Genomic DNA, 24,584 nt, shown 5'->3' with positions numbered 1-24,584 from the left:
AAAAGCTAGAAAGGTAAAGTTAAAATAACGTAATGTAGCTTCATCCACAATGGGATATAAGTACCTCATTCATCAATTCCAGCACATTTCCCCCTCTTTTACTTCTGAATTCCTGGCATCTCTTGTGTAGCTACTGTCCAAGTGACGCTGGTGATCGCATTGTTATTACTGCCACCTTCTGGTAGGATCAAGGAAGTGTCAGCTTTATTTATTTATTTATTTGTTTGTTTGTTTGTTTGTTTATTTATTTGTGCCAGCTTTAAAACACAGAACAAAGTGTCATAGCAGGACTCCTGTTGGAAGAACATTTTACAAATACCTGAACCAACTTATTTTGCTTCTCTTTTCCTTTTTGTGTATACACAAAAGTGGTTCAAAAATTTGAGTATGTCTAAATTTTTTCAAATGTGTAAAACAGAACTAATGTCCATGCAAGTACACTAAATATGCAAGTTCAGACTCACCTTATACCATCAGTCTTCCATCAAAAAGGCACATCTGGTCTGTGCGCCCAAGTCCTTCTCCAAGGCAGAGACACTTGTTCAGTCCTTGTGAAAATACAACCCTGAAGTGCAAGGGATTTAACCCCACTGAGAGCAGCCATCAAACATTGGGGGCCAGGACTGGATGATAAACAACTCAGGGTCCCCTGCGGATGGACTCCTCTGTGTCCTTAGAGTCTCAAAGGCATTGGGTTCCCACTGTTGACAACACTAACTATATTCCCACCCCTGTACTGACCTTTTCTCTTCGCAGTTTCCCTATTCCAGCTTCCTTTCTCCTACTCCTTGGGGTCCTCTCTCACTCTACACTCAAGCCCACCACTCAGGCTCTGTATTGGGTAGACCCAAACTCAGACTTACACTCTTTAATTCTTGCTCTTTTCTACGAACATATGACAACCAAGAACTGAGCTTTCTTAATGACAATTTCCATTTTGATGTGATTAAAAAAAACAATGTATTTTAAAAATAAATTTCATTTATTATAGTTTTAGATTTACAAAAAAATTAAGAAGATAGTAACCATATACCTTTCACCCAGTTTCCTCTGTAATTACATCTTCCATTAGTATGGTACATTTATCACAATTAATAAATCAGTATTGCTAACATAATAAAGTGTATACTTTATTCAGAATTCCTTCATTTTCCTTTAGTGTTCTTTTTTCCACTCTCAAACCCCATCCAGGACACCATATTACATAGTAGTCATGTCTCCTTAGGCACAGCTTGAGTGCCAATTTCTCGGTTTTTTCCTTGTTTTTGATGACAAATTTGGAGTAGTTCTGGCTACTTTGTAGATTGTCCCTCAATTGAGATTTGTTATATGCTTGTGCATAACTATGGATTTTGGGGGAGGACAACTAAAGAGCTTACCTTGTGTCATTTTCATCACATCACATTCAGGGACCTTATCAACAATATGATTTATCACTTGATTTGGACCTTGATCACCTGGTTGGGATAGTGTTTGACAGGTTTCTAAACAGTAAAATAACTCTTTCTCCCCCTTTCCACACTTTGGAAGGAAGATACTCTGTGCAAACCATAATGGGAGTGGAATATCTGAAGTGCAGAGCATCTTATATAAATTATAATTCCCCATGGGAGATAGTCTCTTCTCCTCCACTTGTCTATTCAATCATTTATGGGCTCATGGACATTTATGTTATGCTTTGGGTTATAATCCAATATTTATTTTGTTGCTCAAATTGTTCCAGTTTTAGCCACTAGGCGATCTTTCAGTTGGATTCCTGTATCCTTTTGACATATTCCTATCTTTAAGGTTTTAGTTTTGAGCACTTTGTTTTTAAACTTTTGTGTAGAACTGGGGTGTAGGCCAGAGGTGTGGCGGGGGGTGGTGTATTTAAGGATTCACCTGAGACAGAGTGGGGAGCAGACCAGGCAGATTTACTGAAATATGTTGTTGAGGGGAGCAGCGGGCGAGATAGGAGAGATCTGTTGTGCCATATGTGGGTTAGCTCCCTGGCTGGGATGGAACTCAGGCGGTAGCGGTGACAGTGCTTAGACATAACCTGTAGGCCCCTTGAGCACTTCTTTATGGCACAAGATGACCCAGGTTAATCTTGTCTATTCACTATTCTTGTTTCAAGAATTAACTTTCTCTAGAGGGCTCTGCTTCCTCTTTTGGAGGATGGTATTAGAAACAAACATCTGAGTGAGAGGTGTGGTTTTTGCTCTTGGGTGTCATTGCTTATTTTAAACTCCCTCAACTGAGCAAAGAAATGTTCACTTAACCTGTGTCTGTACACTAAATATATAATAACCCTCCGTATCTACATTAAACTAAACATGAGTTCATACAATCCATTAGCACATAGATCATTCCAACCTCCTCCTGTTGCTCCAATCTCACAACCAACAGCGAGAAACCTGGTTCCCACCACCTGCCATCCAGTTATTTAATCGTTCAATCCTGGTATCAGGATTAATGGTTCAATCCGCAGTTATCAGAATTGCTAACCTGTACCGCTGTGAGAAAACCTCATCAGCTAGAGCACTGGGCTCATGTAGTTTCTTCTGCCTTTCATCTTGTAGACTCTACTCAATTCCAAAGTAACTCATATCAGCACCTTTACCCTACCCCCTTCTGTGAGGTTTTTTCACACATTTATAACATTATTTTGTCACATCCTGTATTTGATCCAGGTACCCCAACTCCTCAACTTTCTTACATTTGCACACATGAAGTTCATTCTCTCTGGTGTAAAATTCTATGTTTTAAAAAAATGCATGTTATACCTCCACCACTACTGTATCATTCAGAACACTTCCAGTCCCCAAAATCCTGTAAGTTTTTCCTTTTCAATTCTCTCAAGCTCCTGAACCGCTGAGTAACCACTGATTTTTTAGTATACCCAGTTTTGCCTTATCCAGAATGTTACATAAGTAGAACAATAGTCTTTTTAGACAAGCTTATTTCACTTCGCATCCATGTTTTTTTGTGAATAGCTCATTTTTATTGCTGAAATAACATACAATTGTGTCACTGTACTAGTGTATCCATTCATCAACTGCTATTTTAATTTTGTCGTTGTCAATTATAAGTTGCTGTTGTTTGTGAGTAGGTTTTTGTGTAAACGTAGTTTCAAATCAGTTGGACAAACAACTGGGAGTATGATTGCCAGAACATATGGTACAACCATTAAGAGTACTATTCACTTACATTTATTGTCACTATTGTTTTAAGTTTATTTCTAACAACTTATTTTAGACTTTCTATGGGTCTTCTTTCTTTTTACTCTTCCTTCTGGTCTTCTGTTGAATTAACTGAGCCATCCACCCCCACTTTTTTCCCTTTTACTGTCACCATGAATAAACTCACCTTTAACGTGCACATCTTTGCTAACCTTTTGAACACTTGTAAGAATCTAGGAATTAGAGAATCCTGACTACTTCTTCAATTGCTGCTTGTTCTATGCTGCATTGTCCTGTTTATTTAGCTCTGTTTCGCTCTTAATGTGAGAAAGACATTACTTGTAATATTTTGTCAAGTCAACGTTTGTTCAGATATACCCATCTTATTTTTGGTCAACATGTTTTCAGACCTTATTTCAAACTCCTTCAGCTGATAAACCTTTTATCAGTTCATTGTCCTTCTGCACAAAGCAAAATCCTCTTAAGTTTCCTCTAGTGAGTCTGCTAATGACAAACTTACTCATTCTGTCTGAAGTGTCTATTTCATCCTCATTCCTAAAATAGAGCTTTGCTGGTTACTAACAATTCTTGGCTCATAGTTTTGTTGTTTTTTCTTAGTCCACTGATATTATTTGTTTTCTGACTTTCATTGTTGCTGTTAAGAAGTCAATAAGCCTTACTGTTACTGTGCTGTAGGAAATCTAACTTTTTAAATGTCTGATAAATAAATATCTGATATCTTTTATAAATATCTGATATTTTGCAGTTTCACCCTGTGTACGGAGGTATGGATTTATTGAACTTATTCGGAATTTATATAGCTTTTTAAATCTGAGGGTGTCTTTCATCAATTCTAGAAATCTTTTTTCCAAAATTTCAACATATAGTACTTTCAAGTGTTTCCAGCATTGTCCTTCTAACACTCTAAGAGGTATGTTAGACCTTATCAGTCTTTCCTCACATCTCTTAAGCTAACTTTTATATTCCCACCTTTTTTCTGTACGTGCTACAGACTTGGCAATTATCTGACTCTACTTTTCAGTTCACTAATTCTTTTTCAAACCTTCTTTATGTAAAAGATTTATTTTTATATCAGGAATTCATTACTCTTTTATTGAAACATCTTAAATGGATTCATCTTATATTCTGCCTGAAAATTCAATATACTGTCTTTGCAGGTCTGATTGTAATACCTTCTGCTCAGTTTTGTTCAGGATTCATTACCTAAGGCATCCTGTGATTTCCGAACTTAGGACATGAGTGTTTGAGGGTCATATTAAAGCTGTATTATTCTACTGTGTTATTCTACAAAATTGCTTTGGTCATGAGCTTCTAGGCATTAACAATTTAGGGCCTCTTTAAGAACTTCATTCTTTCAGAACTTAGACCACATACACCAGGAGAATTCAAACTGCAAACACACAGGAGGGAAGGCTTTATAGATGACTGTGTCTAAGTAGTACCAACTCACCCTAATACTAAAGACAGTCCTTTGGGATTCCAGTCATTTGAAAGAAATCCCTTATTATAAAAATTTTACCCAACATTTTGAGTTATTATCAGGTGAGTTGTTTAAAGTATGTAGTTCTTCACACAATGGAAATAGAAGTCCTTAAGTCCTTTCATAAAGTAATTGAAAGGCAATGAAAATGAAGTAGCAGCAGGGGACAAGGAATATAAATGCTCTTTTATTGAGCAATTTCAAAGTGGGGAGAAAGTGGGGTTGAAGCTGATTCCTCTAGTGATGAGCTTGTGACTTCAGTAAGAAATGCATCTGCTGTTACTAAAAGAGACCAAGGTGGAAGTTAATTCTTTCGCAAAACACAAGTCCAGAGGGGGCAGGTCAATTACAGAGGTTCTATGCCTTCAGGATTATCCTTACTTTTAGTCTCTATTAAGATGCCCTGTGGCCTATGTAGGCTGCGATCATATATACATTTTAGCAGGAAGCAGGAGGAGGTTAAGCTCAAAAAGAGTACATACTGATTTGTTGTTTTTAAGAAAGCTGTTCTTAAACTACCAGTCAACTTCTGCCCACCTCTCCCTCTGGTGAGCTCAGAAGTCAGAAATTTTATCTTTTAGCTGGTCCCACAACTGCTAGAGTAGAATTGCAGAATCCTGAACACTAGGTAAGCAAACAGCAGTCTCTGTCACAAGACCTAAACACTTTTAGTGCCTGAGACCTCACAAGAGAGAGAGAGACTGAAATCAAGACGATAATTTACTGGAACAAAAATCCTAAAGAATGTGGGAGAGGAGAGGGTCAAAAGCACAGCAGGGTTTAAAACTGGAGTAGACATCTTCACTGGAGGCTTAAAGAAACAGAAAGAGAAGGTGAGGCTACTGTGCAGGTTCCAAGGTGGTGAGACTGGACCACGAGATTCCTGGTAGCAAGCAAATGACAAGGTTTCTTGTGAAGGTTGCTAGGGGGCAGTGTGCACAGGGTGAAATTGTGACCATATGCTCTGTAAATGCAAACAGTATCAAGACACATGTCAAAAAGGCTTATATTTATGACTAACAACTGGCTTTCATAAACAGGACAAAATTGCTTTCAAAGGAACAGGTTTCTATAGTAAGCAACACAGTCACAACACATTTGGGTTATCACACTTGAGAAGCACTTTGTTAAAATTTGGATTGATTACATAACAAAATTGAATTTAAAGCCAGATAAAAACTGGCCAAAAAAAAAATGTAGCACTAGTAGCAGAGAACATCTTTCTAAACAGTCTTTTCTTGTCTGAAAAAGTGCCTTTTGTGCCCAGTGGAACTTTTATGAAGTACTGACCCGAGGAGGCTGCCCTGTGTTGGGACTCTGACTAAGCCATGGTTTGCCAACTTGGTTTAGATTTGTAATAAGGTAAGATATACAACCTAAGTACAAAATAGAGAGGGCTCAATCATATTGAATTACAAAGTTTTAGTCCTCCCAATCATTTAATATTACAACTTTCTAGAACCATTTCTCACTAATCACTTAAGAAAGGGCCTCCCAGCACTTGCATAAACACCCTTCCCCATCACTTTCCCTCCAACAACACATGACAGGTCTTGGTATCCTTCTGGTCTAGTTTCCCCTGGTCACTATGTGTTTCTGCTGTGGAATTATAAACGCTTACTATATGTGTCCCAAGTCCTCTGGCCTCTGGCACATCACTGTCGCTCCAAAGGAAACAGCAAGAAGATAATGTCAAATATTATAGGCAAGTATCCCAGAATTAACTAACCTGCAGAAATTTGTAGGTCAGGTTCTAAATGACAATATTAATTTTAGAATAGCGATGCTTTTCTCCATCATTTTAAATCAAGTCCAGTCAGCAAAACTAAACAGCTGCCGAGAGCCAAGAGTGGACAGACAGGCTCGTTCATCCAGTCCACAGGCACCTTACTTTTGCTGGGCTCAAATGAAGTGGCTTAGTCTGGTGTGGAGGCAAGAATGTGAGGCAGTTATCTCACTTACACATTTCTAAGTGGTCTAGTGAATGTTCAGAATAGCATCCTGCATGGGCTTCCCAGTGGAAGAGAACCGGTGTTCTTCATGGCCATGGCTGCTGGTGCCCACACATTCACAGCTCTCCCTCTTTCTGGGGAGCTGTATACAATGCGGCTCTCAGGAGAGTACAGCAATCAACTTTTTCACCTTTGTTCTTCCCACACATTTCACTTTAATGTCAGCTATCAAAAGAAAATCCAAGAGGTCAGCTCTCCCACAAAGCCCAGTGAGAGTGAGAGAACTGTCCAAGCTGTTTCAAACCTGCAATTAAAGCCTTCAAGGTAAACCAACAGAGAATGTTTTTCTCAACAGTGGTGGTTCTCGTGTGTGTAGAAAACTAAATAGTCACTAACACAGATACTGCTCACAGATAAAATGGGTCACAGCTTCTTGTTATTCTTTGAATTATAGCAAAAATGTACTTTACAATGCAATCTGGAGGAATTCTGTGCCTGGTCTGATTTATAATTTTATGATTCAAACCAGTATTAATTTTACAAGTACCAAATGCTAAGAGGTTAAGAAAACATCTTAATATGCTTTTTTTAAATTAATTGAGACTATTTATGTTGTACGTGTATCTGTTTATGTCTAAAAAAGAATTTAAGTAACTGAGATTAGTTGACATGCCCATGGTCTGAGACAAAAAGTTATTTTAAATGGAAAAACAGTCACCATGAAATGGCAGTTCACTGGATCTTCCAGTTATTGCTTTGATAAGACAAATATTTTTTTCCATAAAAATTTCCTAATTTTTAGAAATAGGATAAATACCAAGATTTTTTCCGATAGATCATTCCATTATTTGAGTCAATATTAATGTTGCAATCTTTATAAAAGAATAAAAATGAACAGTAACGTTACTGTAAAGTTTAGTTTGCAAGTTTTTCTACTGTATAATTTATTCATATTATAAAAAAACTACATATTCCTTTACATTGTCATAGGTCAACAAATAGTAAATAGTTTTATGGTTTACTTAAAATATAAATGAGGAAAACAGAAATTTGCCAAAACAATAGCTGTTTCCTTTTTTTTTTTTTAAGGAAATGTTCTTAATTTTAAAAGAGTTCCAAGAAATTTGATAGGATTCCAGGCAATGATTACTTCTGAGGTCTGAGATTCAAGTCTTAACTAAAAAGGCTAACACCGAAGGATTTGAACCTATATTTTCCCTTTTTTTAAAAAATCCAGATGACCCGTCACATCAAGAAGGTTGGACACTTTACCCTAGCTGCAGCCTTAATCGTCCTCAGAGTCACTGCCACTCCTCATGGGCACTGAGCCCCGCACCGAGGACAGCAACTTGTCTTCGATTGGTCTTTTAGGGTTTTCCTCCAGGTCTGTCTTGATTGCTCCAGACTCAGACAATTTCCATTCCAACTCTACGTGATAAAGAAAAAGTAAGTCACCTAAGACAAGCTACATAGATTCCCCTCACTCTCAAGCCCGTTCAGTTTTTTTTCTAAGTAGAAACAATATTTAATGACAATTTATAATTTTAGCGCCATAATTATAAGGTACCTAGAAGGAGGAGGGGTAATCAGACATTTAAGAAGGAAAACAAAAATATTTTCAAACACTTTTCCAGAAGGTGCGACCAAATGAGATATTACAGAAATCCAAACCTATATAGTGACCAAAATAAAAAACAAAGACTAAACGTATCGTCTTATGACTATGATAATAGTTTGGACAATCCCAGGAATGAAATTAGCAGGAAACATTTAATGGATAGAGTCTTTGAAGGCCTGCAGGCAACTTAATCATTGACTATAATTTAGCTAATAAAAGAGAATTCCGAATTCTCATGTTCAGCACCTCAATGTAGTAAAGTTAAAGGAAAAATGTGTGACATTCTGGAACTGATAAATTTGTTCCACAAAATTGAAAAAAAGAGAGAAGAAATACTAGAAAGAAAATAATCAGTGATTAAAAGCTTCATTCCTATATTTCACTGTTTTATAATCACTGAAATGCCACAAGGTATGATACCTTGTGATGCAAATTCAAGGGATACATTCTTCCACTGCAGAAATGATCCCAGGCAGAAGTAAGGGACACCCTGAGAGAGTCTACAGCAAATAATCTGGTTTAAAAGTAGATCAATGCAGTGATGCTCTGCTCTGATAACTAATTTTACTTCAGTCCTATTAATTTAAAAGTGCTGTATACACACGCACACACACACACACACACACACACACACACACAAAGCATCTGTCATTAATGTTCATGTGAGTTACATAAAAAATAAATGATGTGATCTTGAGGTATAACTTTAAAAAACAAATTCAATTGTAGAGACAAAGCATATCAGCGATCGATACTAAATATGTATATTTTACAGTTAATTGTACCCTCTTTTACTGAGAATGATTAGCACCCATTTGTAACTGTCTTTCTTCTTTTTTAACAACCACTGACATAGAAGCAAAGGGAAATTAAAAAAATCATCAACATGCACTGTAACAGAAATATCCCCTTGCCACTTCTCAAGTCTAGACCACCTCGAAGAGGACTTACCATCTCTTGTCAGGCTCATGCCACCAAACACTAGAGGTCCAATAAACTGAGCCTTAATTTCACCTTCAAGGTAAACAAATATCGTGGGCAGATTCCGATCAGGGTAATTGGGTATGCATGTTGTTGAAATGGCTTTGATAAATTTGACATTAGGAAATTTCCTGGCAAGTTCATTGAAGTGTTGATTTATCAGAGCACAGAGGGGAATCCTGTAAAATAGACAATTGTGAGAAGAGACGAGAAATAGAAGCAATTACAATTATGTATTTATAAAGGACAAAGATAAACTACCCTTCTGCCCTATGTGAAATCTCATTAATAAGACTTCACAAGTGATTCTGCTACTCCAGTCAAGATGAATTTGATATTTTTCACAAACTTTCTAATATGTTCAGGATGAGTTAAGAACTCAAAATCCATGGGCCTCCCTGGTGCTCTAGCAAGTAAATCTCGGTGTTATCACCACTAGGGTCTGAGTTCAATGCCCTGCCAGGGAGCTGACCCACATATGGCATAGCAGACCTCTTCAGTCTCGTCCACTGCTCCCCTTAGCAGTGTATCAGTAGATCCACCTGTTCTGCTCCCCACTCTGTCTCTGGTGATTTCCCTCACCCTCTGCACATCTGGCCTACACCCCAGTTCATCTACTCAAAAAAATAGAAAATAAAAGTTTAAAAAAACGCTCAAAATGCAAAGTTCAATTTTATTTAACCCAACAATCTGCCAGAAAAACAACTTCAATGTAAAAGGTAATCATTATGTCCTTCTGTAAGACTGAGAGAACATTCAATATTTACAATGTGAGTAACAGGTCAGAAAGCATTTCCTGCTTTAAGGAAACTCCTACACCAGCACTGGACTTCCCAGGCTAAGCACAAGACTGGAGGCAAGAAATAGGGTAGACCAGTGCTTGACCTGACACAGACAATTATCATTAAGGTCATCCTCACTGTCCACAAGTGATGACATGGAATTTTGAAAAGCCAAAGTTCCTCAAAAAGTATAAGTAACTTAGGATTTCCTTTTCAGTAAAGGCAAACTCTTCACTACTACATTTTAATAAAATTATTTGCATTTGTCACAAATACTACTTTAAAAGTCTTAAGACAAAAATCAGACACTAAGGTTTGGGCAGATAAGTAACAAAAACACGTAAAACACTAGTTAAAAATAAAGCCCTCCAATGTGGATTAAGCCACTGATGTTCAAGACATAAAATCAAAATAACATTGTAAAGAGTACATAAAATCAACTCACCCTTGTTTGTAAAGGTGCAAGATTACCCACAAGCCCTGACCAGCTTTAGTAACTTCTTGAACATAATCCTTTCCTGAGATTTCTAGAACTTCTCCAAATTTATTCTTCAGTTTAGTTGCTTTCCACTCAGCCAATCTCTGCTGCCTATACAACAGAAAGAGAGAGTTGTATTAAACACACACACACACACACACACACACACACTTTCAAAAAGCAACTTTTGTAAAGGTGCACATTTATTTGCTTCAAGGCAAAAGTCTAAGTCTGGTTCATGCTATATAATTATTTCATTATAGTCCTTTCAAATGTTACCTTAATTGGAAAATTAACTTTTCAAAGGACACACATAAAACCAACAGCTCCTCTTGGTTGCACTAACCTGTACATTTCAATAGCACGCTCATCCTCCTCATTAAATTCATCTTCATTTTCCTCTAGTTCTTCCAAAGTCATATCTTCGTATGTTTTCACTGAATTAAGTTAAATTGGCAAAAGACAAAAAGTTTCCAAGATGAACAAATGGGCATTTTGCTATTTTCCTTTCTGTACAAAGCAGGAGCAGAAGACTCCCAGCTTCCATTAAAAAAAGTTTTTAAAGTATTAATATTATGCTAGTAAATAGTGTTTTTAAAAGATAAAATTGTTGATATCTGCAAAATATCTTATTGCCACACAGAAATAAGGAAATGAATCAAAGTTTCTCAAGTTTATAAAACAACAGCTGTAGATGCCCGAAATCCCTTGTCTGATCTGCAAGCACATCCACACCACAGTTCTCAGGAGACGAAGGAGAGCAGTTGGCTCTCCTAGAGCTAGGCTCCCCTAGCACAGCCTTCCCCTGTGGGAAGGCAATTATCATTCTACTTCTTAGTCTTTTCTCATGAGTCACAGGCAGATCTGGCCACCACCTCCTCCACTACCACCATGCTGGTCAGAACCAACGGTATCTTGTGCCTGAATTACTCGAGCTTCCAGAGTGGTCTCTCTGCTTCCTGCCTTGTCCCCCACAGTCCTTGCTCAGTAAGGCAACAACTGAATGGTGCCATTGACAGGACATGTCACTCCTGTGCTTAAACCTCCAATGACCTCCACCTCATTAGGCATAAAAGCTAGCTATCAATACAAGGTCTTAAATGGTTTGGCTCTTAGTCGCCTGTGAACTTTCTACTACCTTCCCCCAGGGATACAGCATCAGATTCTCCAAAGTGCTTTTCACTTGATAAAGTAGCTCAGTTTACCTTCCTCAGGTCAATTCAAATGTCATCACAGTGAGGCTCTCTGGCCCTATCTAGAATTAATACTCACCAGCCTCCAAGCTTTTTGAAGACCTTTCCTGCCTTATATTCCTATATTTCACTTTTGTATTGCTTATTCTTTCTCTTTCCCAGTAGAATTCAAGTTATGTGAAGACAGGGATTTTTGTCTGGCCAATGAACAGCTAAATCCCACTTCTTAGAACTGTACTTCACACACATTAATCATTGAATAAACATTTGCTGGGAAAATGCTTTGCAATAAAGCCTCCTCTAAATTAGCTCTAACATGTAAACAGGGAACAAAAGTACTAGACCCTATAATTAATGATTCAAAACTTTGGCATGGATCAAATCTTTTGAGACGTGTTTAAAATGCAGATTTCTGGGCAGCTCTCCTGCCCACCTATGACCATGGAGATGCCTTTCTTTTTTTTTTCTCTTTTTCCTAATAAACTTGTCCCTTTAATGTGTAAGAAAAAAAATGCAGCTTTCTGCCCAAGATTCTGATTCAGAAGCCACTGGTTTTCTTACAGATCATCCAGGGATTTCACTTGAGGTGGTACATATACTTTTATGAAAACCTTTCTCGGGCCCCACAAATTCAAACATCTTATGCTACCCCATATTAAGCCATTTAAATATTCTCCATCAAACCCAAAAATAATAAAGTATAAGCTCAGGAGAATAAAATACTAAAAATGCTGAACAAATTTCCATGACATTATCCAAAGTGAATCACAGACCAGAAAGTCAAGACTCAGATTTCTTCAGGATTATCACATGCTCCTCTGACAAAGACAAAAAATTGTGGAAATGAAGGAACCCTCTGAAATGCCCCTACTTCTATGTAAGTTGAAGACAGAGATATCCTGACTTGCTTGCAGTCCCTCAGACAGGACCACTCCAACACTCCAATCCTCAGTTATCGACCCTTGCTCAGAGTGTCTTTCTATTGCAGTAGATATAGGCTTGAAGGTGTTTTTTATATTATATACACAGAATGAAGAATACATGCAAGCTCACCAACTGATTGCTGAAGGACTCGCTGTTCCTCCTCTTCTGCCTCCTTTTCCAATTCTTTCAAATTATCCTTTGAGGGCAGGATGCCCTTTTTGCGTAAGATGTCATTCCACTCGGTGTCTGCATTGGGGTCCTAGAAAAGACGAACCATAAGGGTAAGAGGCCAAACAGAAAAGGTGATGGGAAGAGAGGAATGCAAGTCAAATTATGCTGTGGCCCATTTCTAATAAAGTGTCAAATGATCATAGCCTCTGTTCCTGCAATCCCCTTATGAGGAGCTAGTTTTTTTTTTTAAGATTTATTTTATTTATGCATACAAGAGCTGGGGTGTAGGCCACAGGTGTGTGTGTGTGGGTGGGAGTGGGGGGGAGGTGAGAGGATTCATCAGAGACAGAATGTGGAGCAGAACAGGTAGATTTACTGAAATACACTGCTAAGGGGAGCAGCGGGCAACACAGGAGAGGTCGGCTGAGCCATGTGGGTTAGCTCCCTGGCCGGGAATTGAACTAGTGCTGCAGTGGCTGCCGGTAGCTAGCTTGATAGGCTTAGACTTAACCCCTTGTGCACCAGAGAGGCCCCCTGGGGAGCTAGTTTTAAGGTAAAAATCAGAACATAATAGAATAGAATATAACAGAATACAGGTTGCACAGATCAGCATCGATGCTTACAACAGGCTATGACCTGGTTTCGGTTTAATAGTTTTGATAATTTGGAGTAATTCAATTAACAGATATTTATTAAGTACCTATTTTAAACTTTCATATTAGATGGTAGGCAAGCATGACAAATGGAAGGGGCATCCACATTACTGTCAAGAGGAAGAGACAGGCAATGAGCCAGTAAACACACAAACATATACACAGTGTATTACAAACCGCAGCAAGTGCAGTGACCAACAGATGACATACCTAGAGTGTTATAGCGGTCTGCATTCTACAGGGTGAGCAGGGATGTTCTCTCAGAAGAGGTGGCATTTATTTATTTATTTATTTAATATTTAAAGGGCAGGTTTATTAGGGCAAGGGACAGAAGAGTAAAGACACTTGCATAGACATAAGGGGGCAGGAAGAGCTGCCTCAGAAGGTACAGGTTTGCTAAGAGAGGCCTGCATGGTTGCAAGGGGGGCAGCCTTGACAGGTCATGGGCAGGCAGAAGGCTGCTGCCCTGCAGAGGGAGAGAGTTGGTGAGAAGAGGCACCTATATAGTTACAGGTAGGCAGTGGGATTATTGCCAGAAGAGGTGGCATTTATTCATTCCTGGAGGGTGGGAAGAAACCAGTCACATGGAGTAAGAACTTCGGAAATAACTTTTAGACAAAGAGACAGCATATGCTAAGGATTGAAGGCCAGGAGGAGATACAATCTCACAGCTGAATGACTGCAGTAGAATCAGAGAGGGTACAGAACCTGATGATGAGCTACCCAAATTCTCTAATGGCCAACCTGAGAGGAAGAACTGACACCCTGTGGAATAGCTCATTTACTGAGCATGCTAGGTAGTGAGCATTCTCCTAAGTCTTTAACCCATATGTAGCTAGTTCACCCTCACGGTAATGGAGCTCAGACCTCTTTGGAATAGAAATCAAGGCACACTAGGAAAGGGCGGCCCCAGCTGTGTCATGGTCTTGCTGATATATTATAGCAAGTTACAAAAAACGAAACAAAACAAAACGAACAGACTCATTTCCACCAGGTTGTCAGAGTTGACACCCGAAAAGGTTGACATTTTTAATCAGGGAATTGAAAGAAAGAGAATGCAGAGGACAGCCTCCTCTTCACCACATAAGAGTGTATGGTTTGTGGTAGACATACCGTATATGTAATGATAGTCTTTTCCAGCTCCCGGTGCTTTCCACCCCAACCAGACCTATACTAGCAACATTTCTAATCTGCCACTGAGTCAGAGGATTTAATCAGAATTCCTGACTATAGCAATGTCTGGAAGGCAGTAAAATAACTCTTGGAGCAGGGTCCTTATGGAGGGGGAAAGGATGTTCTGAGCTAATTCCATGCAGGCTTTGTGGACTCCACCCCCACTCCAGACCAAAGCCATCAAGACATTGGGAAAGACAAATCCCATCACCACCAAAGGGAAGGTGGCTGGGACCTGGGGGTGGAGTTAAGCAGCCAGGTTTGGTATAAAAACCAGATGCCGGCCTTGGGGGTCTCTCTCTCTTCCCCTCTTGGCTTCACTGCTTGTGGCTTGCAGCCAGCTCTCAGAGTGCCACTGGGATTCCAGGGCAGCGGAAAGGGTAGGACGCATTTAAGACTTTATTTCCCTCTTTTCTCCCTGAGTTGTACTTTTCCTCATTTCCCCTTCCCTTGTAAATAAACCTTTTATTAAGCTTTTGTGTGTGCCTGCAGTAGGGTATTAATAAGTTCTTTTTAAGCGCGGGTGAGGACCCACAGTCAGGCAACCTGTTTTATATCGGGGCTGCCCTGTAACACTTGGACAGTAACAAAAAGCAGTGGTCAAAGATTTCTGCTCATAAAAGTGCCCATTTCCATTCATTTCCTCTCACCTTTCGTCTAATTTCATTAGCAAGTTCCAGGAACAAGAAATGGACGAAGCTAGATTTGGCTTTATCCAAGAAAGGAATAAGCAAAGAGGAGCCTAATCTTACGGAGAGTACTGGAAGCCTTGAGTCAGAGCCGGAGAGACCTCAACCTGACCGGCATTAGAGTGTAACTAACCTCTCACTCACCTTCTATTAGGTGAGGAAACACGGTCTCCCCATTGTTCTTATGTTGCGGGACCCTGCACTTCTCCAAGCCTTAGCTTCCACAGAATGGATCAATAACTCATAAGACACCCACTCAGGTGCTTATTAGAAGTTAATACGTAGTAGGGCCTCCCTGGTGGCGCAAGGGGTTGGGCACCGCACTATGAAGCAATCTGCAGCCTTTGCAGCACAAGTTCGATCCCCGGCCAGCCAGGGGGCTACCCACACGGCGCAGCAGACCTCTCCTGTCTTGTCCGCTGCTCCCCTCAGCAGTGTATTTCAGTCAATCTGCCTGTTCTGCTCCCCACTCTGTCTCTGGTGGATCCTCTCACCCCCGCATCTCTGGCCTGTACCCCAGCTCTTGTATGCATAAATAAATCTTTTTTTTTTAAAAAAAAAGTTAATACGTAGTAATTTTGCCAGGTGGAATCCAGTGAGTCCTTCACAATCCCCCTGGGGAAAGCGGGGGGTTCTCAAGGGCTGGTAGCCCCAAAAGGCAGGCAGACAGACATTCGAGGGGTGCGGCACACAGGCGCGGGAGGCCCCCGCGCGGGTCCCGGGGCCAGAGCCGCCCTCCCACCGTGCGCCTGCGCCGGCTCCGGCTCGCGAGGCTTTCCCAGAGCCCGCGGCGCCCGGCGCTCCCGCAGGCCGGGCGGACACTGCCGCCGCGCGGACCCCAAGGGGCACTCGGTCGGTCGCTACCGCTAGGCCTGGCGCCCCCGGCCCCGCTCACCTGCATCTCGACTCCGATCGCTCACGCCCGGCCGACCGCCGCGCCCCCGCCCCTCCGCGCTCTTCCACGCACGCGCGCAGCCACCGCCGGCTTCGCCCGCCCGGCCTCGCCCCGCCCCCGGTGATGGGTGGAGCCGAGGAGGAAGTGCGCCTGGACGGGGGGGGGGGGGGGGGGTGTGCGCATGCGTGGGGCTTGACGCGCCGAGGTTCTGTCCTTGCTGGGGAGCGAAAGTGAGCCGAGCCCGTTCCGGGCACTGCCTTATTAGGGCAGGTCTTCGGCCTAACAGGGTTGGGCTGAGTGGAGGTGCCGGGCGTGACGTGTATCTCGTGCAGCTGCACACCCAATCTAGGTTTATATAGGCAGAAACAGGCATTTCCGTGCATTCAGTTACATGGGAATGTTACTATAACACCTAGAACTATCATTGCAGGGGTGGATAATACTATTAGGTCATAACAGACATTTGAGAGTTTACTATGTACCAGGCACTAGTCTAGGTTCTGCAGATAGAACAGTGATCAGAACGGACAAGAAGAGAAAAGTGGGGGGCGTTTCAGTTGTAGAGCCGCAGGTGATTGATAGTTGCAAACATGAATAACCGTGTGGTGGTCATGCAGGAGGAGCTGAGTAAAAGTCAGCAAGACTGACGGGTAAAATGCAGGCACTGGGCTCCCGGTTTCTGCCTACACAGCATTCCAACTTTGAGGTAAGAGAGCAATCTTGCTCCTGAGTATGACCTGAGCTAATTTGCTGCCTAGTGGCAATCAAGCGGACATAGGAAATACTACAGACCCACACATCTATGGGGTATACTAGGATTCCTACTTGGACTATCTATTAGAGCCACCTGAGAAACTACAGGGCTCCTGAGACAATTAAGTCCCTGAAGATGAGGCATGGGACTGAGATTTTCTTAAAGATCCTCAGGTATTGCTAATGTGTGCAAACACAGTTACCGAAGGAATCAAATGATTCCTTGAGGGCGAGGAGCTTTGATTCAATAATATTTATAAGGATCCTAATTTTTTTACCTAATTCCTCACAGAATTAGAGGCCTCTTAAACTTTGTTGTTGTTGTTGTTGTTGTTGTTGTTGTTTTCATTTATCTGGCAGCAAACTGTAAATGAATTTTTCCCATTCGCAGAAACCAGGACAAGGAATAATTTGCGGTGGTTTTGACTCTCATTGCCTTGGGTCCTCTATAACAAGTACACAGTTTTTTTGAGTATCTAAAGTAGTTAAATATTTCTTACACATAATAAAATTTTTTTGTATACTTGATTCTAGTGCAAAGTTTGCATCTGTAGGGTAAATGGTCAAACTTTTATGCCATTGGCCTCTGTGGGGGGTGTGGGGTACGCATGCCTCATGGTGGACACATGGAATATGATTGGGGGGTGTGTAAATGTGCACACCTGAGCCTAGATGCTGAGGCTGTAAGGGCGGCATCACTCAGAGTCAGGGGCGGCTATGAGAGGATAAGCAACAGCTATGAGAGGGAGAGACCATAAGAGAATGCCAGAGAGAGACCAAAGAGAAAGAGTAAAGATTTTCTGGGGGTTGGGGGCCCTGCCAGCCTCCTGGCCCCCAGGCCTCCCTGCCTCGCCAGCCTGTGGGCTTGCCCCACAACAATTGCTGTAGAAAGAGCATTAAAGCCTGAAAAAGCCACTAAGAGCTCCAGGACTCTCCTTTATTCATCTGCCTGAATCCATAGAGAACCTGTCCCATGCCTACTGGCACAATAGCATCAAAACCCTTGGAGGATAGAGTGAGATGTTGGCAGAGGTGAGGTGAAATATGTACACTCATTCATTCCTGAGAAAAGAATAAATTTGTACCATCCTTCTGCAGAGAACTGTGAATTTAGAATATGTATACTGCTTGATGCAGTCATTTTGTTTTTGGGAAGTGACCTAAGGAAATGTTTTGAAATACACATAAAATCTTGATGTATGAAAACATTCACAAGCACTTTCTTTATAGTAACACATAATTGGAAACAATCTAAATGAAACCCCCAGGGAATGGTTAAGTAAATTCCGGCATATACAAAATGTGATCTAGCAATTAGAGGGCTAATGGTGAATGAAGGGCAGAGGAATAATTGAGGGTTGGGGGTAGGGTGGGGGTGGGACTAAGCTCAGAGAAACGGCATGCCACCTAGTGGCAAGGATGGGCAATGCGGCACAGTGGGGAAAATAATAGTACCCAGGCAGGTAAAGACCTTGGGTGGCAGCAAAGCGCAGAGCAAAGAGCAAATTCACACACCCATTCTGTCATTATACTGGGCAGCGGCTGGGTTTGTCGAGCCATCTGTGGTCACTGCTAAATAACCCTGAGCAAGTTTTTAAATCCAGGTAGATCCGTTTTGCCGTTCAGGTGGCTTCCTGGAATTTTCATTGACATTATTTTTGGAAAAGAGGCAGGATATTTGCCTCCCTTTAAGTTTGAATTTACAAACTGTCATGCTGCAGCAGGACTGTCAGGTGGGCGTGGCCACAAAGAGCTTGTTGGGGGAGTGTCCCTGCCCACCCGCACCTGTCAGCAGCCTGCTCCTCATCTCCTGGGTGCCTGTTGACTTCTTGGGGACTTGCGGTGGAGTTGGTGCTGGCAGGGAACATGGTCTCTTTTGGACCCAGTACTTTGATCTGGGTACCTCCTTGGGCCTGGAGAGGAGGTGGTGAGCCAAAGGTGAGAGGAAGGTGAGAACATCTCCCTGTGGGTGACTGACTGCGAAGGGGTCCAGTGGGAGGACCCAGTGCAGGAAGGGCTGCATGTAGAAAACTGGGGCCTTTTTTGGGTTCATTACTGGGCCTGAAGGAACATAGGTCCGGGTTCAGTCCTGAGCATGACCCTTGGTGTTCTCTCTGTACTGACTAAAGAGCATATCCTTCTGTGCTCTTTGCTCCTGATGCCTTTGTGGTAAATAGATGACACTTGGTGTGGATTTTCTGGGCTCTCCATTCTGTCCTGTTGATCTGTCTCTTTTATTACAGTGCATTTATAATATAGTCTGGGGAACATATTGTAAAATTTTCTGGGGCTGACATCCTCCCTCCCAGCCCCAAGTCTGGCAGTCAGTCAGGAGGGCAAAACCATCTCCCACAGTCTCCACTCTGTACTGTCCAGGGCATCTGCCACCTGAAGGTGAAGCCAGTCTTTTCACCACTACTGTTGACCATGGAGGCAGATAAAGATTTATTAATGGGTGCTCAGCCTTCCCATCCCCACAGGACACTCTTAGAAAGGAAGAAGTTAAATGGGCATCACCTTCCTCCAGCATCAGCATATGATTAGGTCAGGACAAATTGGAATAGAAGACTCTCCCATCCAGAATAATTACATTCTTAATGTCAATGACTCACTCTTCCTATGCATATAAACTAAATTCAAACTCGTTTTTTTGGAATAAAATCTGTCAGGCTGCTTCCTGGGTTCCAATCCTGACTTTAATTATCTATTAAGCTCTAACTGAGATGTTGTGTCCAATTAACAGTTCAAAGTCAGAGAGCAAGATGCCTTCAGATTCACTCTCAAGATTGTTTTGGCTCTTCCCAGTCCTTTGTTCATTTCAGAATGGTTCTGTTTCTGTGAAAAATGCCATCTGAATTTTCATTAGTATACATTGATCTGTATTTGCTTTGGGCAGTCTGTACCTTTCAATAATTATTGTGGGGGCCTCCCCGGTGGCGCAGCGGTTGAGCGCTGGGTTGCGAAGCTGCCCGTGGCCTCTGCGGCGCCAGTTCGATCCCCGGCTGCTCCCCGGCCACCGGCGGAGAATCCCACATGGCGCGCAGACCTCTCCTGCCGCCCGCTGCTCCCCTCAGCAGTGTACTTCGGTCCTTCTGCCTGCTCTGCTCCCCGCTCTGGCTCTGGTGAATTCTCTCACCCTCCCGCGCTTCTGACTGTACCCAGTGCATGTATAAACAAAACAAACAAACAAAATAAATAAATAAATAAACATGCCTCTATAAAAAAAAAAAAAGATTTAAAAAAAAAAATAAATAAATAAAAAAAATTAAAAAAAAAAAAAATAATTATTGTGGGTCTGCTGATCCTAAGCAGCCTGTTCAGCCACCATTTTTGTTACCTGCAGTTCTGCATTCCTAAACAAGGTCAGAACTGCCCAATCAATTATAGGAGCCCAGCCTTACAAGGTGCCTTTCAAATCAATCAAGAGCAGAAAGTTTGATCACCCTGGGAAGGATATGTATCATGAGGTATGACCAGGAACTCCTGGGAGACTATTGACTGATATATAACAATGGACCCTAGAAGCTGATCAGTGGAATGCCTTGTTGATAAGATTGGAACCTTGGCCAGGGGTCTGGGGTAAGGTTTCCCATTATAACACTTGGTCACTAAGCAGATAAGAATTATTTGCTTGTCCCTCTAAAGCCCTAGATGACATAAGCACATTTCCAGTTTCACCCATTTTTTAATTCTACCCCATGTAACTGATGCTGTATGATTAGTCTATCAATAAAAAAGGCAGGATCTTGCTCGTTGAACAGCATCCTGTATTGTGTAGCCTGCTCCACGACTCCTGTTTGTCAGTGTGGTGTTGTCAATGCAGCAGATTATTCCAGTCATGAGCACAGAATATCTTTCCATTTATTTGTGTTTTCAATTTCTTTTAAGAGTATTTTACAGCTTTTCATTATACTGGTTCTTCTTCTCCTTCATTGAACTGTCACTGTAATTTCAGGTTTTTAGGTTTTCAGGTCTAGTTCCTCAGCCAGGAGTTGATCCCTGGCTGCAGGGGCAGTACTGAGTCCCAGCCACTGGACTACCACAGGCTGGTGTCTGATGAAGCTTCAGCAGAAACTTCCCTGACTCTCAGGCAAGCAAATGAAAAGAGGCAAATTTGTTTAGAGAATTAGATATAATGAAAAGTTCATTAAGGAGAAAAGAAACAGAAACAAAGTGGGACTCCCAGGCCTCTGGAAACAAGCCAGTGAGGGGTAAGGAAGCTGTAATGGAGTCAGGAGTAATATATGCTCAGGGCATATATTCCTTCTTTTCCTAATAATGCTAAAGCTGCATCAGTCTCTTTGTGATTGTTTGATTCTCAGTGGTCTCTCTCACTCTGTCTTAATGCCTCTATGTCCAGAATTACGTCTTGCCTCCCAGCTTTTATCTCAGAGTCCTTTTTTCTTTATCGCCCTTGTCCAGTAATGTCCTGTTTGTCCTTTTTGGAAATTGCTGCCCTTATTTTCAGAATCTCCCTTATTCCTGCAAGGCTTATTCTGACCCTAGAAATTATCCTCTTGCTTCTCAAAATGTTTGACTCAAAACGTTTTCCCAGATATTTTGTTCTTTTTGATGCAGTTGTAAATGGGATTTTCCTATTAAAACTTTCTGATGGGTCGTTGTCAGGGTATAGAAACACAAGTGAGCTTTGTGTATTGATTTTGTGTTCCCTAACTTGACTGAATTTATCTTTTCTAAAAGGGTTGTTTTTCGGTTGGTGGAATGACGTAGAAATTTGGAATTTAAAAACTCCTATTGCTACCACAATGTGGGTCATCTCCAACACTCAAGATATAATGTCTACTAGTAGAATCTTCCCAGAGTGCCTCTTAATAACATGTGGACTCTTACAAAGACACTTAGCTCCACCACACTGGATGGACTGGATCTGCTCAGGGCTTGTACTCCATAATGACTTTTAGCATCATTTGTTTTTCTGGAGAGCCATTTGGAAAGTAATTTACTTTCTATTACTTCAAATGCACAGGAAACTTTCACAGCAGTAGAAACTACTCTTTTTCTCATACTCAGATTCCTACCTTATCACATATTTGACTTAGCATGAAACATTCCATTGTATTTTTATCACAACATTCCATTTTGTATGTAACCAAAATATTCTAGGGATCTACCACATAGCACCCAATGAGTAAGTCATCATGGTTCCCATGTTATAATCCAATCCACAGGCCCATTTCAACACTCACCACCTGCCCCAACTGTGTGAAAATGTCTTATTCTATTCTGATCTTCTATTCTTTTTTGAAACCGTAACAGGGTGGTCCCCAAGGAAAGGGGGGATTGCAGATTTCCTGCCCCACCCAAGGAAGGGTGGAGCTGAGCAGGAAGGAGAAGCTGCAGAGGAGCCTGAGAAGGAAGCAAGAAGGAAGGGGAGAGGAGGGGGACGTGGAGGAGGCACATGGAGCAGAGAGATGTTTGAAAAAGCTGTGCTTGCTTCTCAGCCTTGGACTTGTACTGTAACAGGGTGGTCCCCAGGAAAGGGGGAGGTTCCAGCTTCCCTGCCCCACCCAAGGAAGGGTGGAGCGGAGCAGGAAGAGGAGAAGCTGCAGAAAAGACTAAGGAAGGAAGCAGGATGGAGCAAGGAGACCTGGAGGAGGCGCATGGAGCCTAGAAACACGTAAAGAAACTGCGCTTGTCTTTTGGTCGTGGACTGGGTGACACAGATGTGGGTGAGACCTGTGGGGAGGTGACCATGGCAGCTTTTATCTTGATGTTGATTTTGCTCTTTTCCTTCCGGGCTTGTCCGGTTGTTTGTGACCCTTTGCTGTGGGTCCCCACTGGAAGATGCTTTAGACTTTTAGCAGGCTTTGGGGCCTTGTTCTGGGCCGATCCCATATGGATGGACTTTTACCCACGAGGGGATGGGTAACTTTGGGTGCTTCATTTAAAAACTAGACTCTTTGCCTTACCTGTATTGTTTCCTAATTTAATTAAAGTTCCTTCCCATTAAAGTCTCCTATGTTTTGTGTTGATGCGGCGGATGGCAGAACCCATGTAGAATAGGCAGGTTTGCGGGGTTTGGGCTGCCCCTCTCCCTGTCCTATAACAGTACCAGGGACTTGGAGGCATGGAGGGAAACACTTGAAGCAGATGTGGGTGAGAGACCCTTGGGGAGGTTAACAATGGCAGCTTTTATCTTGATTTTGATAAATGTTAATCCTAATTTGACTAGGCATTTACCCATGAGGGGATGGGTAACTTTGGGTGCCTGACTTGAAAACTTTATTCTTTTTCTTGTCTTTTTTGCACAATAATTGTGTTAATGTTCCTTTCCATTAAAGGTCTTATGCATTAGAGTATGTTTTGTCCTGTATGTGGTGGATGGCAGAGCGTATTTAAAGCAGACAGTTTGGGGGTCTAGGGTGTCCCACACCCTGCACTATAACAAAAGGATTTAAATGAAAAAGCGGCCCAATTGATTCCCATTATTTTTATATGACTACTAATGATAGTTAACATTTATTGAAGGCTACCATATGTTAAGTACAGAATCGCTACCTTGTCTGCATGACCTAATTTATTGCTGACAGACACCCTTTTATCCTCAGCTTACAAAAATGTAAACAAGCTAAATAAATGGCAGAAATAAGCTCTTGACATACCATAGATATGTCTGGCTTCAACATAATACACATACCACTGTGTTATTATGCCTGAGGCTTACTAAACATTATTATTGAGATGATTTAAACTAAGTTTGGGTTCTACAACTAAGCAGTATGTAATCTCTGTCAAATTCTTTTTTTAATTTAATTTTACTTTTTTTCTGGCATGTGAAAATGTTTGCTACCATGTTTTCACCATCTAAATTTATGATCTTGATCTTTTCCTTCTTGCCATCATATGGGGCCAAAAGAGAGACACTGGCTACTTTGATGACCTTAAATCAGACTCCAGGAATGTCACCAATAGCATGACCTTTGTAGCCAAATCCAGCAATCAGAACTTCATAATTTTCCTCAATAAAATTTAAACAATCATCCTTAGGCACAAAGGCTGTGATTTTTTTTTTTTTTCCAGTCCTTGGTCAGCTGGACTCTGATACACTTCCTGATGAGGAGAACTTGGCTGTTTGGCTTCAACCCCCACTTTTTCAGCACAATTCCCTTTGCATGGGAAGTGCCTCCCAAAGGACTGGCTTTGAGGGCAGTGCCTAGAAGAATTCCTTTCCTACCTCAATGTTGAGGTCTTTGCTAGTCAGCAAGTTTCTCACCAACACCCCTTTTCCTCTTCTAAATCTAAGGCAGCAGGTTTGTAATGACACTTGGCCACAGTGGTAGGTGATACTTTGCCCGAGAATGGTTCTATTGCAGATTTCTCACCAAGATGGTGGAGGGCAGGGAGAAGGAGTGATGTTTGCCCTTTCTAGATCCAGGACTTAAAACATTGTGTATGCAACCTACCAAGTAGGAACAAAGACTGGTGCCAACCCAGCTTTGCCTATGCAGGAGATAGTGATTTTCAGGGTTCTATGCCTCTGAATGGCTCAAAGAGAATAGAGCTATTCATTTGGCCTTGGACACCCACCCTGGGATTATAAACTAGAGAGAAAAACATATTGATTCTTCAAAACACAGTATTGTGGATCATTTATCTTAAGTGATACATGTCTCATTACTGAAAGGTCTCTTTGCTCTAG

At 41.5% G+C, this 24,584-nt stretch overlaps 1 protein-coding gene across 1 annotated transcript; it reads right to left on the bottom strand.

The window, feature by feature from the left end:
• Window positions 1-1,007: 1,007 nt before the first annotated feature.
• PDCL3 (phosducin like 3) lies at window positions 1,008-16,232 on the bottom strand. Its single transcript, XM_037527972.2, has 6 exons — window positions 16,172-16,232; window positions 12,720-12,849; window positions 10,820-10,910; window positions 10,441-10,584; window positions 9,184-9,392; window positions 1,008-8,042 (listed from the first exon to the last, which is right to left on the bottom strand). The coding sequence occupies exons 1-6, from the start codon at window positions 16,175-16,177 to the stop codon at window positions 7,900-7,902; spliced, it is 723 nt and encodes a 240-aa protein (XP_037383869.1). The 5' UTR covers window positions 16,178-16,232; the 3' UTR covers window positions 1,008-7,899.
• Between the last annotated feature and the right edge of the window lie 8,352 nt (window positions 16,233-24,584).

Source organism: Talpa occidentalis, unplaced genomic scaffold, assembly GCF_014898055.3.
Source record: "Talpa occidentalis isolate TD23 unplaced genomic scaffold, MPIMG_talOcc4v2.1 talOcc4.5, whole genome shotgun sequence".
NCBI classification, from domain to species: Eukaryota; Metazoa; Chordata; class Mammalia; order Eulipotyphla; family Talpidae; genus Talpa; species Talpa occidentalis.
Note: the sequence above shows the minus strand (reverse complement) of the source record. Positions and strands in the feature narration are given on the sequence as shown.

Coding starts and splice junctions, on each gene's coding strand:
- PDCL3 (XM_037527972.2), bottom strand. Junction 10,585..10,819: donor CGTGCTATTGAAATGTACAG/GTTAGTGCAACC, acceptor TCTGTTGTATAG/GCAGCAGAGATTGGCTGAGT. Junction 8,043..9,183: donor CATGAGCCTGACAAGAGATG/GTAAGTCCTCTT, acceptor TTTATCACGTAG/AGTTGGAATGGAAATTGTCT.